This window comes from Microtus pennsylvanicus, chromosome 7, assembly GCF_037038515.1.
Source record: "Microtus pennsylvanicus isolate mMicPen1 chromosome 7, mMicPen1.hap1, whole genome shotgun sequence".
Classification (NCBI taxonomy): domain Eukaryota; kingdom Metazoa; phylum Chordata; class Mammalia; order Rodentia; family Cricetidae; genus Microtus; species Microtus pennsylvanicus.
Genome location: NC_134585.1, coordinates 10,357,275 through 10,375,627, shown reverse-complemented (window position 1 = coordinate 10,375,627; position 18,353 = coordinate 10,357,275). Strand labels below are relative to the sequence as shown.

Genomic DNA, 18,353 nt, shown 5'->3' with positions numbered 1-18,353 from the left:
ACAGAATGCTGCAAGCAGAGCTTAATGGACAAACCCAGTAAAAGGAGATTTTGGACTTTTAAAACTTTAGGACCTTGGAGACTTCTACAGGTAGACTTCATTTTGCATTAAGAGATGACCACGAGCTGGGTCATGGTTTTCTACGGTTTCGTACGAAAGGTCTCCCACAGGATCACGTGGTAAACACTAGTTTCTCAGTTGGCGGTGCTGCCTGGGGAGGCTGAGCAGTGCTGAAGAAGTGGGTCACTGGGGCAGGCCTTGAGGTTCTCCAGCCCACCAGCTGCCTGCCCTTGCTCCACTTTCTGATCCACCTGGATCTGAACAAAAAGTCGCACGAGCCTTTCCTTCTGCAGTGCCCTCCCTGTCAACTGCTTCTTCTCAGATGCTTGATCACAGTGATGGAACAGTAATCAATACAATTATCTTTACATTGCCCTACCAGTGTAAGAGGACAAAAAGACCCACCTAGCGACTGAACCGGACTTACCTACCACAAGCTGCTAAGTGTGTATGTATTGCGTGTACTCATCCAAACTAAAAATTACTGAGCTGAAACTAGCAGATTTTTATTTTGTTTTGAGGCAGCACATTGCTCTGTCACCCTGGGTAGCCTAGTAGTCCCTGTGTGGACCAGTCTGGCTTCAAACTATTGGTAACCCTAGTGCCAAAGCCTGTCTAGGGCTAGGATTACTCATGAGTACTGCTGTACCAACTTACTAGCGGGGTTTTCTATGCTGTTATGTTTCTAAGGTACAGTGAGACTATTTGTAACAAGCACTTTCTCACCTGGTGGCAACCCCCCGAGTCTTTGCTGGATCATTTCTAAATGATGAATATATTCTGTCAAGGAATGTTCTGCATCTTGAGAAGCAGCCAGGGATCTTTCTAACCTTGAATTTGGTGAGGAAGTTGATCTGCAAACAAAGGACCATAGCAAGGAGAAAAGAAAGGAAGAAAAAAAATCAAAGCAAAAACATTAAATTAACAGGTGGTGTTACATCAAAAGCGCATAAGAGGAGGGCTTGGGATCAGCTGACCAGATCCAGAGGAGGATCCGGGATCAGCTTACGGATCTAGGATGGGTCTCCACTAGGGCTAGTATCTTCATGTCCATTATTTACCACAAAGAAAACACGTTTTTATTTGGAAAAAAAAATCAACTTTTAAGGTCCAGTACATTGGTATACTCCTGTAATCTCAGGATATGGGAGACAAAAGTAAGAGGGCGGAACTCTGAGAGTTCAAGGCTAGCCTGGTCTATACAGTAGGCTGGAGGGCAGTTAGAGTTACACAGTAAGACTCTGTCTCAAAATAAAACAAACACCAAAAATGAAACAACTTCTATATCCCACTTTGCAGTCAGAATAAGTGGCAACAACAATTATGTATTTTTTCATTCACCAAATTTTGAGATTATACCTTTTACCCCAATTCACCGGGTGACCAAGATGGTCTACCTATCAGCCTATACTTCCTTGAGCAAAACCCAAGCTTGTCTAATTCCCACCCTGATCTTCCTTCCTCCTGGGACAGTGTCCCTTTCCCTTTCCATGAGACAAGTTCCCAAACCTCTTCAGAGTGGAGAGCGTGCCTCACTTAGTGAACACGGGATCATAGCCCTTCCTGAACAGAACAAGATCCCCAGGCTCTTGAAGGCTTTCTGCTGCATCCACTGCCTCGCTCTGAGCCAGAACCAAGACAGTAAGTGCAAGCCACATTTCTCTAGGCAGCTAAACAGGTTCGGGATCTCATTGGCATGATTTCTAGGCAACCCTGGAGCATCCCAACTGACCTTTCCTCCTTGCCCAGCGAGACTGCTGCCGAGAATCGGGGGCTGTGCCTAGAGTCCTTGATATGGCCTGAGGAAACTTCTCTGGTTGGCAGGGATGTTCTGGTTTCTGATGGAGAATGCTGTCTCCGGGACATTCGATGTCCTTCCCAACAATGATCAAACAAGAAATCATTAGGAAAAGAAACGCACATTCTAGGGGGACCCATCTACCAAAAATCTAAGCTTACACAAACAACTTTTACATTTACATGGATAACGCTAGCTCTGATTGCCAGCAGGCAGCAGCAGAGAGCTCCAGAGAGAGCTTAAACAACCACAAGGGCTCACGCAGACAAGTATGGCCGCATAAAGCAGAATTCTGGCCGACTCTGGAAAGCAGCAAGGGCGAGTCTGTCCGACTCTCCAGAATCGCGCTCAGCTCGCCTTCCTGACTGACCTGGTTGGTCTGCCCGTGCTCTCACTACTCAAGGGTGGCTGCACTGAAGGTTTCCTTTCTTCCTGTGTTCTACGACACCCCCAAACCAAAACGCTCAAGGAAATGCCACAAGCAGCAGGGAGGCAGTGACACCGGAGGCCCACCTTGGAGGGTGCTTCTGCAATGGATCAACGCTCCTTTCCGATCCACTTCTTGCCATTTCTTAACCAAAAATCGCAACCTATACAGAAAGGTGACAAAATACATTTAAAACAAGAGAAAACAGGAACGAAGGAAGCAGAGACACTCCTGATGTGACCAAACCACCAGAGCTTGCCCTCCCTGCCCACAGGAGAGACAGACTCCACAACCCATCAGCTGAGAGCTAGCTGTACTTTCATATCACGTAGGAACTGATGAGGGAGTCCCCTCTGTGTGCTGTGATTACCATTAATGAATAAAGAAACTGTCTTGGCCTGTTCATAGAGCAGAACTTAGGCAGGTGGGGAGGACTGGACTGAATGCTGGGAGAAAGAGGGCAGAGTCAGAGGGATGCAGTGGAGCCGCCAGAGTCAAGACATGCTGAATCTTTGCCAGGAAGCCACTGCCACATAGCAATATACAAATGGATAGAAATGGGTTAAATTAATATAAGAGTTAGCCAGTAAGAAGCTAGAGCTAATGGGCCAAGCAGTGTTTTAATTAATACAATTTCTGTGTGATTATTTCGGTTCTAGGTGGCTGGGAAGAACAAGAGGCCTCCTCCTACAAGGAACTTCCATGCTACATCACCATCTAAAGAAGTCCCCTGGTGGGCTGGAGAGATGGCTCAGCAGTTAAGAGCACTGACTGCTCGTCCTGAGTTCAATTCCCAGCAACCACATGGTGGCTCAAAACCACCTATACTGAGATCTGGTGCCCTCTTCTGGCCTACAGGCAGGACACTGTGTAAATAAATAAATAAATAAATAAATCTTAAAAAAAAAAAAAAGAAATCCCCTAGTTGCCAGGCAGTGGTGGTACATGCCTTTAATCCCAGCACTTGGGAGGCAGAGGCAGGAGGATCTCTGTGAGTTCAAGGCCAGCCTGGTCTACAAGAGCTAGTTCCAGGACAGCCAGGACAACAGAGAAACTTCGTCTTGAAAAACAAACAACAACAAAAAAGTCCCCTGGCACCTCACGTTTGACAACTAGCTGGTTCTGCCCACACCCACCACAGCTTATCTGCATCATATCACACTACAAAATTCAAGCCTGTATGTGTCACCAGAAACTGGGAAAACACTGCTTCTGCCTGGCTGAGCCATCAACGGGACAGCACCAAGAGTGTAGGGAAGTCACAGGCAGGGCAACAGGAAGGCACAGGCAGGGTGACAGGAAGGCACAGGCAGGGTGACAGGAAGGCACAGGCAGGGTGACAGGCGGGCACAGGCAGGGTGACAGGCGGGCACAGGCAGGGTGACAGGCGGGCACAGGCAGGGCGACAGGAAGGCACAGGCAGGGTGACAGGAGGGCACAGGCAGGGTGACAGGAGGGCACAGGCAGGGTGACAGGAGGGCACAGGCAGAGTGACAGGAAGGCACAGGCAGAAGGCACAGGCAGGGCGACAGGAAGGCACAGGCAGGGTGACAGGAAGGCACAGGCAGAGGGCACAGGCAGAGGGCACAGGCAGGGTGACAGGAGGGCACAGGCAGGGTGACAGGAGGGCACAGGCAGGGCGACAGGAAGGCACAGGCAGGGCGACAGGAAGGCACAGGCAGAGGGCACAGGCAGAGGGCACAGGCAGGGTGACAGGAGGGCACAGGCAGGGTGACAGGAGGGCACAGGCAGGGTGACAGGCGGGCACAGGCAGGGCGACAGGAAGGCACAGGCAGGGTGACAGGAGGGCACAGGCAGGGTGACAGGAGGGCACAGGCAGGGTGACAGGAGGGCACAGGCAGAGTGACAGGAAGGCACAGGCAGAAGGCACAGGCAGGGCGACAGGAAGGCACAGGCAGGTTGACAGGAAGGCACAGGCAGAGGGCACAGGCAGAGGGCACAGGCAGGGTGACAGAGGGCACAGGCAGGGTGACAGGAGGGCACAGGCAGGGCGACAGGAAGGCACAGGCAGGGCGACAGGAAGGCACAGGCAGGGTGACAGGAAGGCACAGGCAGAGGGCACAGGCAGAGGGCACAGGCAGGGTGACAGGAGGGCACAGGCAGGGTGACAGGAGGGCACAGGCAGGGCGACAGGAGGGCACAGGCAGGGCGACAGGAAGGCACAGGCAGGGCGACAGGAAGGCACAGGCAGGGTGACAGGAAGGCACAGGCAGAGGGCACAGGCAGAGGGCACAGGCAGGGTGACAGGAGGGCACAGGCAGGGCGACAGGAGGGCACAGGCAGGGCGACAGGAGGGCACAGGCAGGGCGACAGGAAGGCACAGGCAGGGTGACAGGAAGGCACAGGCAGGGTGACAGGAGGGCACAGGCAGGGTGACAGGAAGGCACAGGCAGAGAGCACAGGCAGGGTGACAGGAAGGACAGGAGGGCACAGGCAGGGTGACAGGAGGGCACAGGCAGGGTGACAGGAAGGCACAGACAGGGTGACAGGAGGGCACAGGCAGGGTGACAGGAAGGCACAGACAGGGTGACAGGAAGGCACAGGCAGGGTGACAGGAAGGCACAGACAGGGTGACAGGAAGGCACAGGCAGGGTGACAGGAGGGCACAGGCAGGGTGACAGGAGGGCACAGACAGGGTGACAGGAAGGCACAGGCATGGTGACAGGAAGGCACAGGCAGGGTGACAGGAGGGCACAGGCAGGGTGACAGGAAGGCACAGGCAGGGTGACAGGAAGGCACAGGCAGGGTGACAGGAGGGCACAGGCAGGGTGACAGGAAGGCACAGGCAGGGTGACAGGAGGGCACAGGCAGGGTGACAGGAGGGCACAGGCAGGGTGACAGGCGGGCACAGGCAGGGTGACAGGAAGGCACAGGCAGGGTGACAGGAGGGCACAGGCAGGGTGACAGGAAGGCACAGGCAGGGTGACAGGAAGGACAGGAGGGCACAGGCAGGGTGACAGGAAGGCACAGGCAGGGTGACAGGAGGGCACAGGCAGGGTGACAGGAGGGCACAGGCAGGGTGACAGGCAGGGCGACAGGAAGGCACAGGCAGGGTGACAGGCAGGGTGACAGGAGGGCACAGGCAGAGGGCACAGGCGGGCACAGGCAGGGTGACAGGAAGGCACAGGCAGGGTGACAGGAAGGCACAGGCAGGGCGACAGGAAGGCACAGGCAGGGTGACAGGAAGGCACAGGCAGAGGGCACAGGCAGAGGGCACAGGCAGGGTGACAGGAGGGCACAGGCAGGGCGACAGGAGGGCACAGGCAGGGTGACAGGAGGGCACAGGCAGGGTGACAGGAAGGCACAGGCAGGGCGACAGTACAAGGCTGCTTCCCGCTTCTTTCAGCATAGCTCTCCTAATAGCACCACTGTAACTTCGTGGTGTGGCAAAACCATAGATTCTTCCAAAAAAGACCACAAGGCCCTGGAAACTTCTCTCAGGCCTTCTGATACTGGGTCTCATATATAGTTCAAGCTAGCTTAGAACCTTGATCCCTGTCTCTGGGATGACAGACAGGCCTATGGCACCATACCCAGGCACTGCATGAATTTGCTTATTTATTTGTATGTATATTTTTCCTGCATCTATGTATGTGCACCACCGTGAAGGTCAGAAGAAAGCGTGATATCCCAAGGAACTAGAATGACAAATGGTTGTGAATGACCATGGGGGTCTGGGAGCCATCTCTCCAGCCCCTACAGCATGACTTCAAGACAAACGCCATATTTTCTTTAGGGTCACGAGTGCCATTGGTCTTGAAAGAGAAAAACACTGTAGTTGCAAGGAATACAGCCACCACAGAAGCGAGCAGGGGTGCACTGCTAGCTGGCTTGGAGGCAGCGCATTCACCTCAACACTGCGATGACAACTCTCACGGCAGTGCGGAACTTTGTAAAAGGACGAGATGTCGTCAGTTTCTTATCTGCTTTGGAGGGAAATACCCCCAAATGAGCAATCATGGAGAGCGTTTCCTGTTCCGAGTCCTGGAATCCACCAATCAGCAGCAGGAGATATTTCTTTTGATAAATCAGAGCTTTTCTGAAGCTCTCCGCTCTCAGATAGTGCAGGTACAGTTTTTCCATCTAAGAGGAGATGGGGTGAGAATCAGAGAAAACAAAGCACAGTCCTGACAGACCCTGCTCCGTACATTGCCATGGTTAGTTGTCCAAACGGGAGTGTAATTCACAAATCCCACGCACATCTGTAACCTCCTCTTGAAGAGCCCCCCGTCTATCAGGTAAAATCTAGAAATACCTTCTCCACAACACTCTCAAGTGAGCCCCCATGAACACTGGATTTCCACTCAAGTACAGTCTAAACTGGCTATGTGTGTGTGTGGGGGGGTGTTGGGATATCACGATGGGGTCCACAGATGATACGGGTGATGGGGAAACCATGGAAACTACAGAGCTTGGATCCAAACAATGAGAAGCACTTGTCCTTTGGGAGCAAATCATAAAAAACCTTTTCTTAGCCTACAGAAACAATCTCCTGACGACATGAACATTACATATTCATTCATCCACGAACGGCAAAACATGGTATCTGCCCTTGTGGGCACATCAAGTTTTAGATCCAGTTTGAGCAAGCTTCCTTTCTCACAGTGATCTGACAGACAGGGCAGTGGGTCTCCTATGAAGAAGTATTTCTGATCTGTGTGTCAACAGCTCTACCAAACAAACAAGAACCTTGTAGTGGAGACCCTTTTCCAGCAGTTAACTAGCCCTGGTTTAAGACACGCTGACACTCTGAACCCAACCCTGCATGGCTCACCTTGGTATTGCAGGAACTTGCTTCCACACTTGCAGTTGGTGTGTGCCACTCTGGATCTGGGTGTCGCGGAGAACCCTGCAAAACCGTCCCGTCTTGCTTCCATGAAGACTTGTTTTGCCTCTGTAAAAAAAAAAAAAAACCCAAAAAAACAAACAAACAAAAAAAACCATTGCTGGCAATATAGGGCTTTGTTTTTTGATGGGGGAGGGCTGCAGGGGTTTGCCTACAGGTGTAGGTCACAAGCAAACCTTAGTGTTGGTCCTGAGGAGCTATCAGTTGTTTTTTTAAACAACAGGGTCTCTCACTGGGGCCTGGGGTCTACAAATTAGGCTAGGCGAGTTGGCCAGTTAGCCCAGAGATGCACCATCTCCACTTCCCCAGCATAGGGATTACAGCGCATGTGCCACCATAACTTGTCTTTGGTTTGTTGGTTTTGAAACAGTCTCACTATGCAGCTCTTGCTAGCACGGAACATGATATGCAGACCTGACTAGCCTCAGAACTGCCTGCCTCTGCCTACTGAGCGCTGGGATGAGAGGGGTGTGCCACCATGCAGCAGCTCACAACTGGCCGGGGACAAAGCTCAGGATCTCACATCTGCAGAGCAAGCACTTCACTAACTGAGCCACCTCCCCAGCCTCTACCGAGGTGTTCTTAAGAAAGAACACCCTGAGAAAGACAAGCTAGAGAACAGAGACAGACAGCAGCAGCTGGTGGTCTGAAGGAAGGGGGCACACTCGAACACATCATTTCCACCACAGCCGAGGATGCTGTGGGGTGGCCTATCACAGAGGAGACAGCAGGGGCTGGGAAAATGCCTCTCCAAGGCCAGGATCTGGTGAGGCACTGCTGCCAATGATCACATACCATGTGTTGTCCCTTGTCACACTGGGCATCATTTTCAACAGTGCTCAAGTCATGTTATAAGGCTAGCACTTCCAGGTAATTATCATTCATTTACTGAAATGTCATTGCACTAAAGATACATGTTAATAAGAAAAAGCCAGAGATATCTGCAAAATACCTACTAATTCAAAGCTTTAAATCTTAACTAGTCTTATTCGGGCTGAGATGGCTCAGAGGTTAAGAGCACTGACTAGTCTTCCAGAGGTCCTGAGTTCAATTCCCAGCAACCACATGGTGGCTCACAACCATCTGTAATGAGATCTCGTGCCCTCTTTTGGCCTGCAGGGATACATGCAGTAGATACTGTTTATATAATTAATAAATAAATCTTAAAAAAAAATAGTTCCTCATTCTAGAAATGCCGATGGCTGACAAACACAGTCGCATGGCTCTGTTCTAGCGCCATCAAACCACTCAAGAAAAGCCCAGCCAAATGGGACAATGTGAGAAATTTTATTTGCTTGGTTCCTTTCTATCAAAAGTAGTTAGCCTAACAAGGGCCCTCCCCTTCCACTTTGCATACCGATTAGCCAGTTGTGACAGATTGTGAAGAGGAACTCCCACCAATGGGATGAGACATAGTTAACAGCTACATCAAGGATAAAAGACATGCATTCTGGCTAAAGTGTTTACTAGCCAAAAAAAAAAAAAAAAAAAAAAAAGATAAGATGGAGAGCAAATGAGATACCTAATGTTGACTTCTGGCCTCAACCTGAGCTGGTAACACAGGCAGTGTGCTCATGTACATACACACACACACACACACACACCCCAAAACACTGAACATGGGGCATGATGGCACATCATTGTATCCCCAGCACTTGGAATGTTGAGGCAGGAGGATCAAAAGTTCAAGGTCAGCTACAGTTATATAGGGAGTCTGAAGCCAGTCTGGGCTACCTGGGATTCTGTCTTAACCTCCTGCCTCCCTTCAAATAATCAATCAATCAAAAAAAAAAAAAAATGAACCCCATCAAGCTGGGTGTGGCAGGGTGTACCTGTGGGGAACTGAGTCAGGAAGAATACTTAAGCCTAGGAGTTGGAGACAAGCCTGGGCAGCATAGCAAGATCCTGGAATCCTGAGTCAGACTGTACACACTAGAAGGGATGGAGTCCATAGGGTCGACCAGAAAAAGCGGCACAGAGGCCCCAGGTCTAGGCAGAAGCCCAGTTCCCTACCGAGCAGAATAGATGTGACACAGCACTGTGATAGAGACAGTGGGCAGGTACTATGCCAGGAAGAGACAAAGATCCCTACATTGAGAAGGCAGCCCTTCTGCGTGTGGTGCTTCAGGGTCTTCTCGAGCCGGGAGACGGTCCTGCACAGCTCTGCTTTCTCCCGGGTTGCTATGCCGACAGCTTTTGTGAGGGCTTCGTTGTCTCTCAGCAGTTCGTTCATGAGCTGGACTTGGAGTTCCGCAGCCATCTTTTTCTTTAAAAGAGCAAACAAATTGTAAGAATTTTGTGTTTTGGTACTACTGATTGCTTCAGGGACTATAGTTTTAAGAAAGTTTGGCGTTTGATACCAGGCTTGTGGGGCTGGGCATATGGGATGGGAAATAGGCCACCAAATCACATTTCTTTTTCACCCTTTATAAACTGGACTGCAGATATTCTGGTATATAAAGTGACACAGGCTTGTTACTAACGTAACCCTGGTCTCACTAGTCTAAGAGTCCTGTACCCAGGTGCTGAATAAAATAAGGAATTATTGCTGTTCATGCTGAGAGGTCACACACGTAATTCACTTAGAATAAGTCTGTGCACTTCACAATTGAAACCTTTAGTCCTAATGGAGAAACTTTAGAACTTGCACATAGAGGAGAGGGGGACAGGACATACCACATCTCTAGGCCACTTGCTGGGTGGGTAGAAGGGGTTTGTGGGTAACAGTAAGTGATAAAGCTTCTCTGTCATCTGATAGCAGGCTATAACCATAACCACCACATTGGTCAGCAACAGTGTCAACATCTAGGACATCTAGGACCCGTGAGCAACCTCAAAGGCTACTTACTCACAGGGAGCCCAGAGCATCCCAGGAAGACCTGCAATTGCCCACAGCAGAAGCAGACAGGACACAGGCTGGGCTGTGCGCAGGTTCTACCTTCCAGGCATCTGTCCTCAGCAGAAGGGACCCATTTCTGTCCACAGTCTCTACCTCTGAGGGTGCTCCTGGGCCACAGACAGTGAGCATCCCATATAGATAATCACACGGTATGTGCAAATGGTACAGCTGAGACCCCAAGATGTTAAGATATGGAACACAGTACCTAGTGCACCCACAAGGACACATGGGGCAGATGGTCACTCACTTGCTCACACAACAAGGAACAGCTGGTTAACAGACAAGCTACAAAGAAGCCATGACATCCTCTACCAACCCCCGGTAGATACCGTGTGCTGGGAGCTTGGTTTTAGCGCAAACGTTCAGCATGGAGGATCCCAACTGTACCTTGGAGGAGGTAGGCATGCTCAGTTCAGACTTCAGTTCCTCAAGAGTGTGCATTAAGGATGACACCGCCTTCTCATTTGATGACGTCCAATCTTTAATTGTCCTAGGAAATCAAGCAGGTGTTCAAAGGGTTTGTGTATACCCCAAATGATTACACTCTTGAGCTGCTCAGGAACTCTCTGTTAATGGCACAGAGAAAGTACTTGTACAGCAGCATTTCCTCTGAGAGAAACCCAGGGACCCACCCAGCTCTGCACTCCCGTGTGAGTCTGTCAGGCTGGTGGGTCACTTCACTCAACATCTTTATCAGCGGTCTAGGAAAACACTCTTCCGAGCAGAGCCTGGGCGGAAGAGACTACACCAGCAAACAGACACATCTGTGGTATTCAGAACCCTTCAGACGTGAGCAGGCAGTGGCGGCCAACTGCCCACATCCCGCTGCCCCACTGCTTCCTGCTGGACAGATAACCAATGACAGTTTTTCCTGGGGAGTAAGATGTGCACCACAGAAAGGCGCTTGCTGCCAAGCCTGGCCAATGGTGGACGAAGACAACAGACACCAACAAGCTGTCCTTTCACACCTATGTGCTCACGCACAAAAGTACACATGCACAAAATAAATAAATACAATAATAAAAATTAAAGTGCTGTCTCAACAAAAGTGCCTGGGAATCATGCTGCTCAGAGAATCGAATCCAGATGTGGACGGGGAGCCATCCCAGCTGCTAACAGTGCCCACTTTGGTGGCCATGGACACGTGGAGGACACACTGAGGGAGCATCCAGGGCTGGACTCTCCACGTCTAGTGCATGTGGAAAGCCGATCTCGGCACAACTTGAAACTATGAATAACTAGACTATAACACTAGGGTGCAAAGATAAGGTTCTACCAGCTTCCTCCAGAAGACCTTGCCCACTAATTCAACTAAACTCCTGGAATGAACTGTGCAGGAGACCATTGAGACATGGTCCTGAAACCAAAGCTGCCAATCACGTCATTTTTTTCCCATTTAAAGTTTTGCTATACAGGGGCTGGAGAGATGGCTCAGTGGTTAAGAGCATTGCCTGCTCTTCCAAAGGTCCTGAGTTCAATTCCCAGCAACCACATGGTGGCTCACAACTATCTGTAAAGAGATCTGGCGCCCTCTTCCGGCCTTCAGGCATACAGACAGAATATTGTATACATAATAAATAAATAAATATTAAAAAAAAAGTTTTGCTATACAGACCTTGTTGGCTTGGAACTTACTATGTAAGGTGGTCCTCCTGCCTCTAACTCCCAGGTGTGGGAATTACAGGCACAGGCCATTAGCTAAACTCCAGAATTTTCTTAGTATAAGCAGTCATGGAGTGGGTGGGGGTGGGTCCTGGTGGCCCCAGACTGTCATGCATGCTGCATACCTGTCCACGGTGTGGTTGGTGAAGCTCGTGAGGAGCCCAGCTGCACAGAGGAGCTGCTGCCGTATCTTCTCCAGCTCCTGCTGCTGCTCCTGGACATGGTTCGGCTCCGGAGAACCAAGGCTGGGGGCGCTCCAGCAAGGGCCATCCCCGCCAGGCACCTTCTCTTTCCACCGCAACTCTCTCACCATCCGCTGAAGCTGCTCGATTTTATGCTCATCACGCTGGCGTTGTAATTCTAATTCTCGCTGTCCCGGCAAGAACAACAGGAAAGACCGTTACAGTTTTCCAAAAGAAACTGTTGGGTGTTGGGCATAGTGAGGCATGCCTATAGCCGGCACTGGGGAGGTAGAAGCAGGGGAATCACGAGTTGATGGCTAGCCTACATGTACAGAGTAAGTCTAACAAAGGCCCACCAGAGCAACTCAGCGAGACTCATCTCAAAACAAAACAAGTCCTCAACAATTATCTGACCAAAGAGCAGCAATGTCATGTAGGGAAACGTCACAGGGGAAACTGCCCACAGACCAAACACAGCACCTGTGGAGAAAGTGTCTATACTCTGTCTATTGACCCTCTCCCCAGATCCTGTCAATAAATCCACCAACCACCTTCAACCCTCCCCCCTCACACACGCAGGACAGTCTACACTGTAGGCTCAGGTTTTGGCCAGTTCAAGGCCAGCCCTTGGGCAGTGAGCAGAGCAGCCTGCTGGCAGAGACTGATATAAGCCAAACATCTGTGTCTATGTGCATCCCAACACACAAGTCAGCAGAGCACGACGACAGCATGCACATGACAAATCACGCCTGCCACTGGTGGCCCTGCGACCTCGAGCCTGCCCTGACCGGTCATCGACCTAGCCTCATACAATGAAGTGAGCAGTGCCACAGTATTACAGAGGAGCTAGCCCTCAGACGGGCACAGGGTGAAGAGAACCAACGGACCTGACAAGGAGGTGGAGTCAAGTCAGCAGGTAAGGTAAGGGGGCCAAGAAGGCCCCAGGAAAGCCGCAGGGGTGAAGTTATCTACTGTATCACACGACACTGCGGGCTCTCGGCGGTGCCAGGGGACCTTCTGTGAGAAAGGACTGTTGACTTTGTGACTGGACCTGCAAGAGCTCAGGACAGAAACACAGAGCTGAGCTTGCTTCACCAGAGAGAGTTCCGGGTCAGACCTGAGCCCACACACGGCTTCGGGGAGAATGGCTGCAGGGTCACACCTAGCACAGCTCACAGGAAACCAGCTTTCCGACATTGTGTCAATGTTTCTGCCCCATTAGCAAGCAGGGATCCATTATGGTTCATTTTCCAGGTGAGAAAGAAAAGTGTACACTGTTTAGGAAAGAGCATCCTGCCTGTAAGGTCTAGGCCAGGCTATGGCTGTCTGGCTAGGAAACAGGTCTACGATCCCACTGATCATCCGCAAGGTAGGCAGGCACCTCCAAACTGTCACAAAGAGAATCATTCACAGAGACAGACAGATGAGGGAGTCCCTGGGCTGGGACGGGGAAAGGCAAGTGGCTTCTCAAGAACATGGAGTCCCACTGGAATGTAGTCACTTTTCATAAATGTCCTAAATTGTTCTGACAGAATGCATCTCTAGATCACAGACGGCCCACAGCTTAGGGGCTCCATGGAAGGGAGCCCTCTCAGAGTAGAGTATTAAGCACATCCCTGACAGGCATTTCCAAAGCTAATGTTAGTCAGATTTATCCTTCTGAACATTTAGAAACGTACAGCTTTGTCCTTAGAAACCAGTGTTTCTTAACTACTAAAGACAAAGCTGCTGGTTCTACACTTCTGTGCTAAAAGAGAGAAAAAAAACAAACAAACAAAACCAAAACCAAAACCAAAGGGCCTTGCTAGGATCTCTGAGAGACACAGTGAGTTCCAGGCCAGCCAATGCTACGTAGTGAGACCTTGTCTCAAGAAGATCCCCAAAACAAAAAGGGCCTTGCTCTATATATTAAGGCTGGTTTTGAACTTGTGATCTACTAACCTCGGCTTCTTAGGGCTAGTATTAGACATTTGGGAGGCAGAAGTAGGGAGATCTCTGTGAGTCTGATGACAGCCTGGTCTAAATAGCAATCTCCAGGATAGCCAGGGCCACACAGAGAGCCCCTACTTCAGGGAAAATGAGTAAGAGGGAGAATGCTTCCCAGTATAAAGGCATCACTACTCTGATCTAAACCCAAAGACGATGTAAAACTACAGGCTAATGTCCCTTCTGAACACAGATGCAAAGATTCTAACAGGATTCTAACAAACTGAATACAGCGGATAGATGTTAATATCGCCATAGCTCAACAGCAGATCAACAGATCTGTTTGCCGTGCCCAGATGGTACTTATCCAGGAATGAACGGCAGGGTCATCCAGTGTAAGCCAGTCACCATAACATGCTATCACAAAGTAAAAGACTAACCTGTAGACATGAAGAAACACCGAAAACACACCTACCGAAAGTTTTAAAGCTGTTTTGAAGGGGCAGAATTAGAAACCCAAGCCTCACGCTTGCGTCCAAGGCAAAACGCTCTCCCCACTGAACTGTGATCTAGACCACTGCCCATATCTAATACTCTTTTGCATTCTGGAACGAATTTGAAAAGACGGAATAGCCAAGTTTTAAGAGAATTGCCTCTGACCAAGAGCATCCACAAAAATAAACATGTGGTTAGTTCCACGGGAGTGATCAAAACTTCCTAACTAACATCACACACAGCAGTGGGAAGCTGGAGCTCCCCAAGAGAGGAGGCGTCAGCATTCAGGACCTGTAATGACTTATCTCTGCTGGAAGATTGCTCTCACCAGCTTCTCCTTGTCTGTCTGCCAGGTCTTCGTTTCCACGTCTGCTCGGCTTGACCTCCTCTCCATCCTCCTCGCTTCCTTGTGGCCTTCTTGCTCTTTCACTCTTGTGGATAACTGTTCTAATTCTGCCTGTAACCAAGCTGATTGCTCCCTCTCTCTCTCCAGACAGCATTCCAGCTCCTGTTTGTGGCTCTGCAAGGCATCCACGGCTGATCGCAGGTGGCTACTTACCTCCTTCTCTTTCCTGAGCTCTATACAGCGCTCCTGAGCCTGAGATTCCAGTTGCTTCTGTGCTTGTGCAGCCTGTCTCTGCACCTTTTCAAGCATGCCTTCCAGTTCCAATGCACGCGCCTTCTCTGCTTTCAGCTTCCGCAATAAGGCATGCTGCACTTGTGCCTCTTGGCGGGCACAGGCCTCCTGCGCGTTGCGGCTCAGCTGCTCCGTCAAGAGCCGCTCGTGCTGTAAGGCCTCTGAAAGCTCCAGCGAGCGGCTCCTCTCAGCCTCTAGGCTCTTCTGCAGCTCATAGAGCTGGCCCTTCTCCTGCGCCAGCAAGGCTTCACAGCGGGAGGACTCAATCTGAAGCTCCTTCTGCAGGTTGTCCTTGGCCGCACGCTCGTGTTTTAAAGCAACGCATAGTTGGTTATTTTGAGCACGCTGCTTCTCCAAAGACATTTTTAACTCCTGTGTTGACAGAGAAAACAAGATGTGATGATCGATACCAAGAGGAAAAGGAACTAGGTGGTTTTCTTATTTATACTTTCGTTCAGGAATCCTAACTTTCAAAAGTTATCCTATGAGTAAAACCGTGCACAGGAAGGATGGCATGGATGAAATACTGTTTGGGAGAAGTAGTGAGCAAGCACATGCACACATCTTGATGTGTGTGTGTGTGGGTCCCTTTCTCCCTTTCTTAGAAATCCCAAAATACCAGGATGCTCAAAGACACACCTGGCCCATGTTGTTTAAAGCCATACACTGCAGCAGAAGACTGTGAGCCTTGGGGCACCTGCTGAACATGTGGTACCCCAATAGTCCATGCTTAGCACTTAACTGCTCTATGGGGACCTCAGACACTGCCTCATTCAGATAGACACTGGGTACATCAGCCACAGAAGTAATTGACCAAAACCAATTGGACTCCATGTTTTTGTGCTTTTGTTTTGTTTTAAAAGAAAAAAAAAGCATGATGATGGGTAAGGGGGAAAAATCTAATCAAGCATATTGATTGCATGAAATTCTCAAAAATTAAATAAAAACACTTTAAAAGATAAATGGAAACACTCAAAGACCATAGCTGGGAACAATCAAGAAGGCCATAAATCATCGCCAGGCGTCACAGCCATCCACCTTTGTCACTGTCAGGCACTGTTTTACTGCAGCTAGAGCCTTGGTCCTATTTCCAGTGCCCTGGCCTAGTCTGGCCACTCCTGCCGTTTCTAGGAACCACCAGGATTCTACCTGCCACCATCCACAGGTCCCTCTATGCTGCATCCTCTCTACCCAGGCAGGTCTCACATATCCCAGCTACAACTCCCTGAACTAGTCCGACTACCCTGCATGGCTATCAATCACTCCAGGATTAGACCAGGAGGCGCATCCTGTACGTCAGCCCAGTCCCCTGTCTTTACTTCACCCAAGCCATCTGCAACCTCCAGGCCCAGCCTGCTGCATGTCCTCTATCCTGCCCCAACCGGCTTTGTCCATAACAGACTTAGAACTAATGAGTCCACGTGGCCAGATCTCATTGGAGGAACAACAACATGAAAGATCAAGGCAGCATCTTCTCTCCAAACCCACCAGAAATAGGAAAATGAGAATTATCTGATGAACTCCAGAACACAGACTTTAAAAGACAATCACTGACTTCTTACAAGAATTCCAGGAGTTAAAGAAGATACAAGTCAACGAAATAGTGGAGCAAGAACTTGAGAAGAAATGTCTGAGCGGCGCCCAGGAAAACACAAACGGGCTGGTGGAGATGATGCAGACACTCTGGGACTTGAGGAAAGAATTCAGTAAGGAGACAGAAACACTGAAGAGGACTCAAGCCAAAAAAAAGACGGAACTGGAAAACCCAACAACCTCAACTTGAAAACTGGTCCTGCCACTATGAAAATCAGTGTGGGAAAGTCTGAAAGGGCTAAAAATAAACCTACCACACGACGCGGCTATACCACTGTGTGGCACATGCCCAAAGGACACGACATCCCACTCCAGACACTGCTGTATTAATAGCCAGGAAGTGGAAACAACCTACATGTCCGTCAGTTGACTAACAGGTAATGAAAATGTGGCACATGACTATGAAATACTGTTCAACTGAAAAGAAGGATGAAACCCCCTTAGTAGGTAAATGGATGGACCAGAAAAGATCACGCACATCAAACAAGGCAACAAGAAGCACAAACTCACAGGTTCTTTCTCATCTGAAGCTCCCAGCTCCAAACAGTCAGAGTTAACTGCAGGTGTGGGGCAGGTGTGGAGTGACAGGAGCAGGGGCGGGGGGCGGGGAGAATTAAAAAAAAAAACTATAGGCAACTAAGGAATGCTGAGAATTGAAGTTCTCCTCATGAAACAGCATATTTCAAACTGGCTATCCAATACCAATGGTCAGCCCTAAAAACATACATACAAGAAACAGTATGCAGAGTGAGCAGGTTGAATTCAGGCCATGGATTTGAAAGAGAGCAAACTAAAGCATATTATTACATGGAACGGTTTCAAACAGAAGGGAAGGGGGAAATGACATAATTATATCATAATCTCAAAAATAAAATAAATAAAAAATAGCCTTATTTTGTCTTCAATTCCTTTCAGCTCGGCTGCCATAAAAGAAGAATAAGAAGGTCAGTCACCTCCAGGGCCCTTGAGCTCTGGCCTTCCCTCTGCAGGTGCCGCAGCTGTTGCTCCTCCTGCTGGGCCTGAAGGGCTCGCTCCTTTCCACGCTCACACTCCAGCTCCTCAAGGGCAACCCTCAGTTCATTCTCCTTCCCGTCGAGCACGGCTCTGGGAGGGAGACAACAGGTAGCAATGAGGCCTGTGCAGGGGGGCATCCTGCCGGGGATCCCTCTATTCTCACATCTAAGTCCAAGAGCTCCCCCGGCACTGGCCAGCCAGAGCAGGTGAGTTCCGCTGTATGTCCTCTCAACAGTCACAGTGCATGGCCATACCTGAGCCGCAGGACTTCCTGCTGCACCTTGTCCAGGGACTCCAACAGCCGTGTGTTCTCCTGCTTACATGCATGCAGCTCCGACTTCAGATCCTGTACTGCACTCTGTTCCACCATCAGGAGTTTCCGGACGTCGCTCGCCTTCTCTTGCTCTTTGCTCAAGGTTTCCTGTAAGTCATTCGCTATGCACTTTTCCTGTTCAACTTTGTACGCCAATAGTTCAACTAAGAAAGATCAGCATCAGACAACATTACCCATAAGTCCACAGTGTACCACACAAACCAAATTACAAATGATGCTGCTTTGGTGGAGATGAGCTCCTTTAAGGGAGAAATGGTATTTCTCTGAACTGAAGCCACTGTCTCTAAGGGAGTCAAAGCCACTCAGGGACACGCCCCTTTGTCTTCTGAGACCATTTTTTCTTACGTCCTAATCTCCTGGTCAGGGCATGTCCCTGAGGCACTAGCCAACCACACACATATGTCCACAACAGAGACGAGTCATGGCCCTCATTGTTTGGTTGAGAAATTCTCCCCGAAC

At 49.8% G+C, this 18,353-nt stretch overlaps 1 protein-coding gene across 8 annotated transcripts in view; it reads right to left on the bottom strand.

Moving 5' to 3' along the window:
- Pcnt (pericentrin) overlaps positions 1–18,353 on the bottom strand; it is an 86,283-nt gene that overhangs the window by 1,284 nt on the left and 66,646 nt on the right. For 6 of the 8 annotated variants that reach the window (XM_075979904.1, XM_075979907.1, XM_075979902.1 and 3 more), the window contains 11 exons: positions 17,815–18,037; positions 17,500–17,650; positions 14,645–15,325; positions 11,839–12,083; positions 10,439–10,541; positions 9,245–9,418; positions 7,081–7,200; positions 6,157–6,389; positions 2,372–2,448; positions 1,793–1,934; positions 787–914 (listed from right to left, as the gene is read on the bottom strand). In XM_075979904.1, the coding sequence (XP_075836019.1) occupies positions 787–914; positions 1,793–1,934; positions 2,372–2,448; positions 6,157–6,389; positions 7,081–7,200; positions 9,245–9,418; positions 10,439–10,541; positions 11,839–12,083; positions 14,645–15,325; positions 17,500–17,650; positions 17,815–18,037 (2,277 nt within the window). The remainder of the gene's footprint in view (positions 1–786; positions 915–1,792; positions 1,935–2,371; positions 2,449–6,156; positions 6,390–7,080; positions 7,201–9,244; positions 9,419–10,438; positions 10,542–11,838; positions 12,084–14,644; positions 15,326–17,499; positions 17,651–17,814; positions 18,038–18,353) is intronic. The other 2 variants (XM_075979910.1, XM_075979909.1) reach the window with 1 other exon arrangement.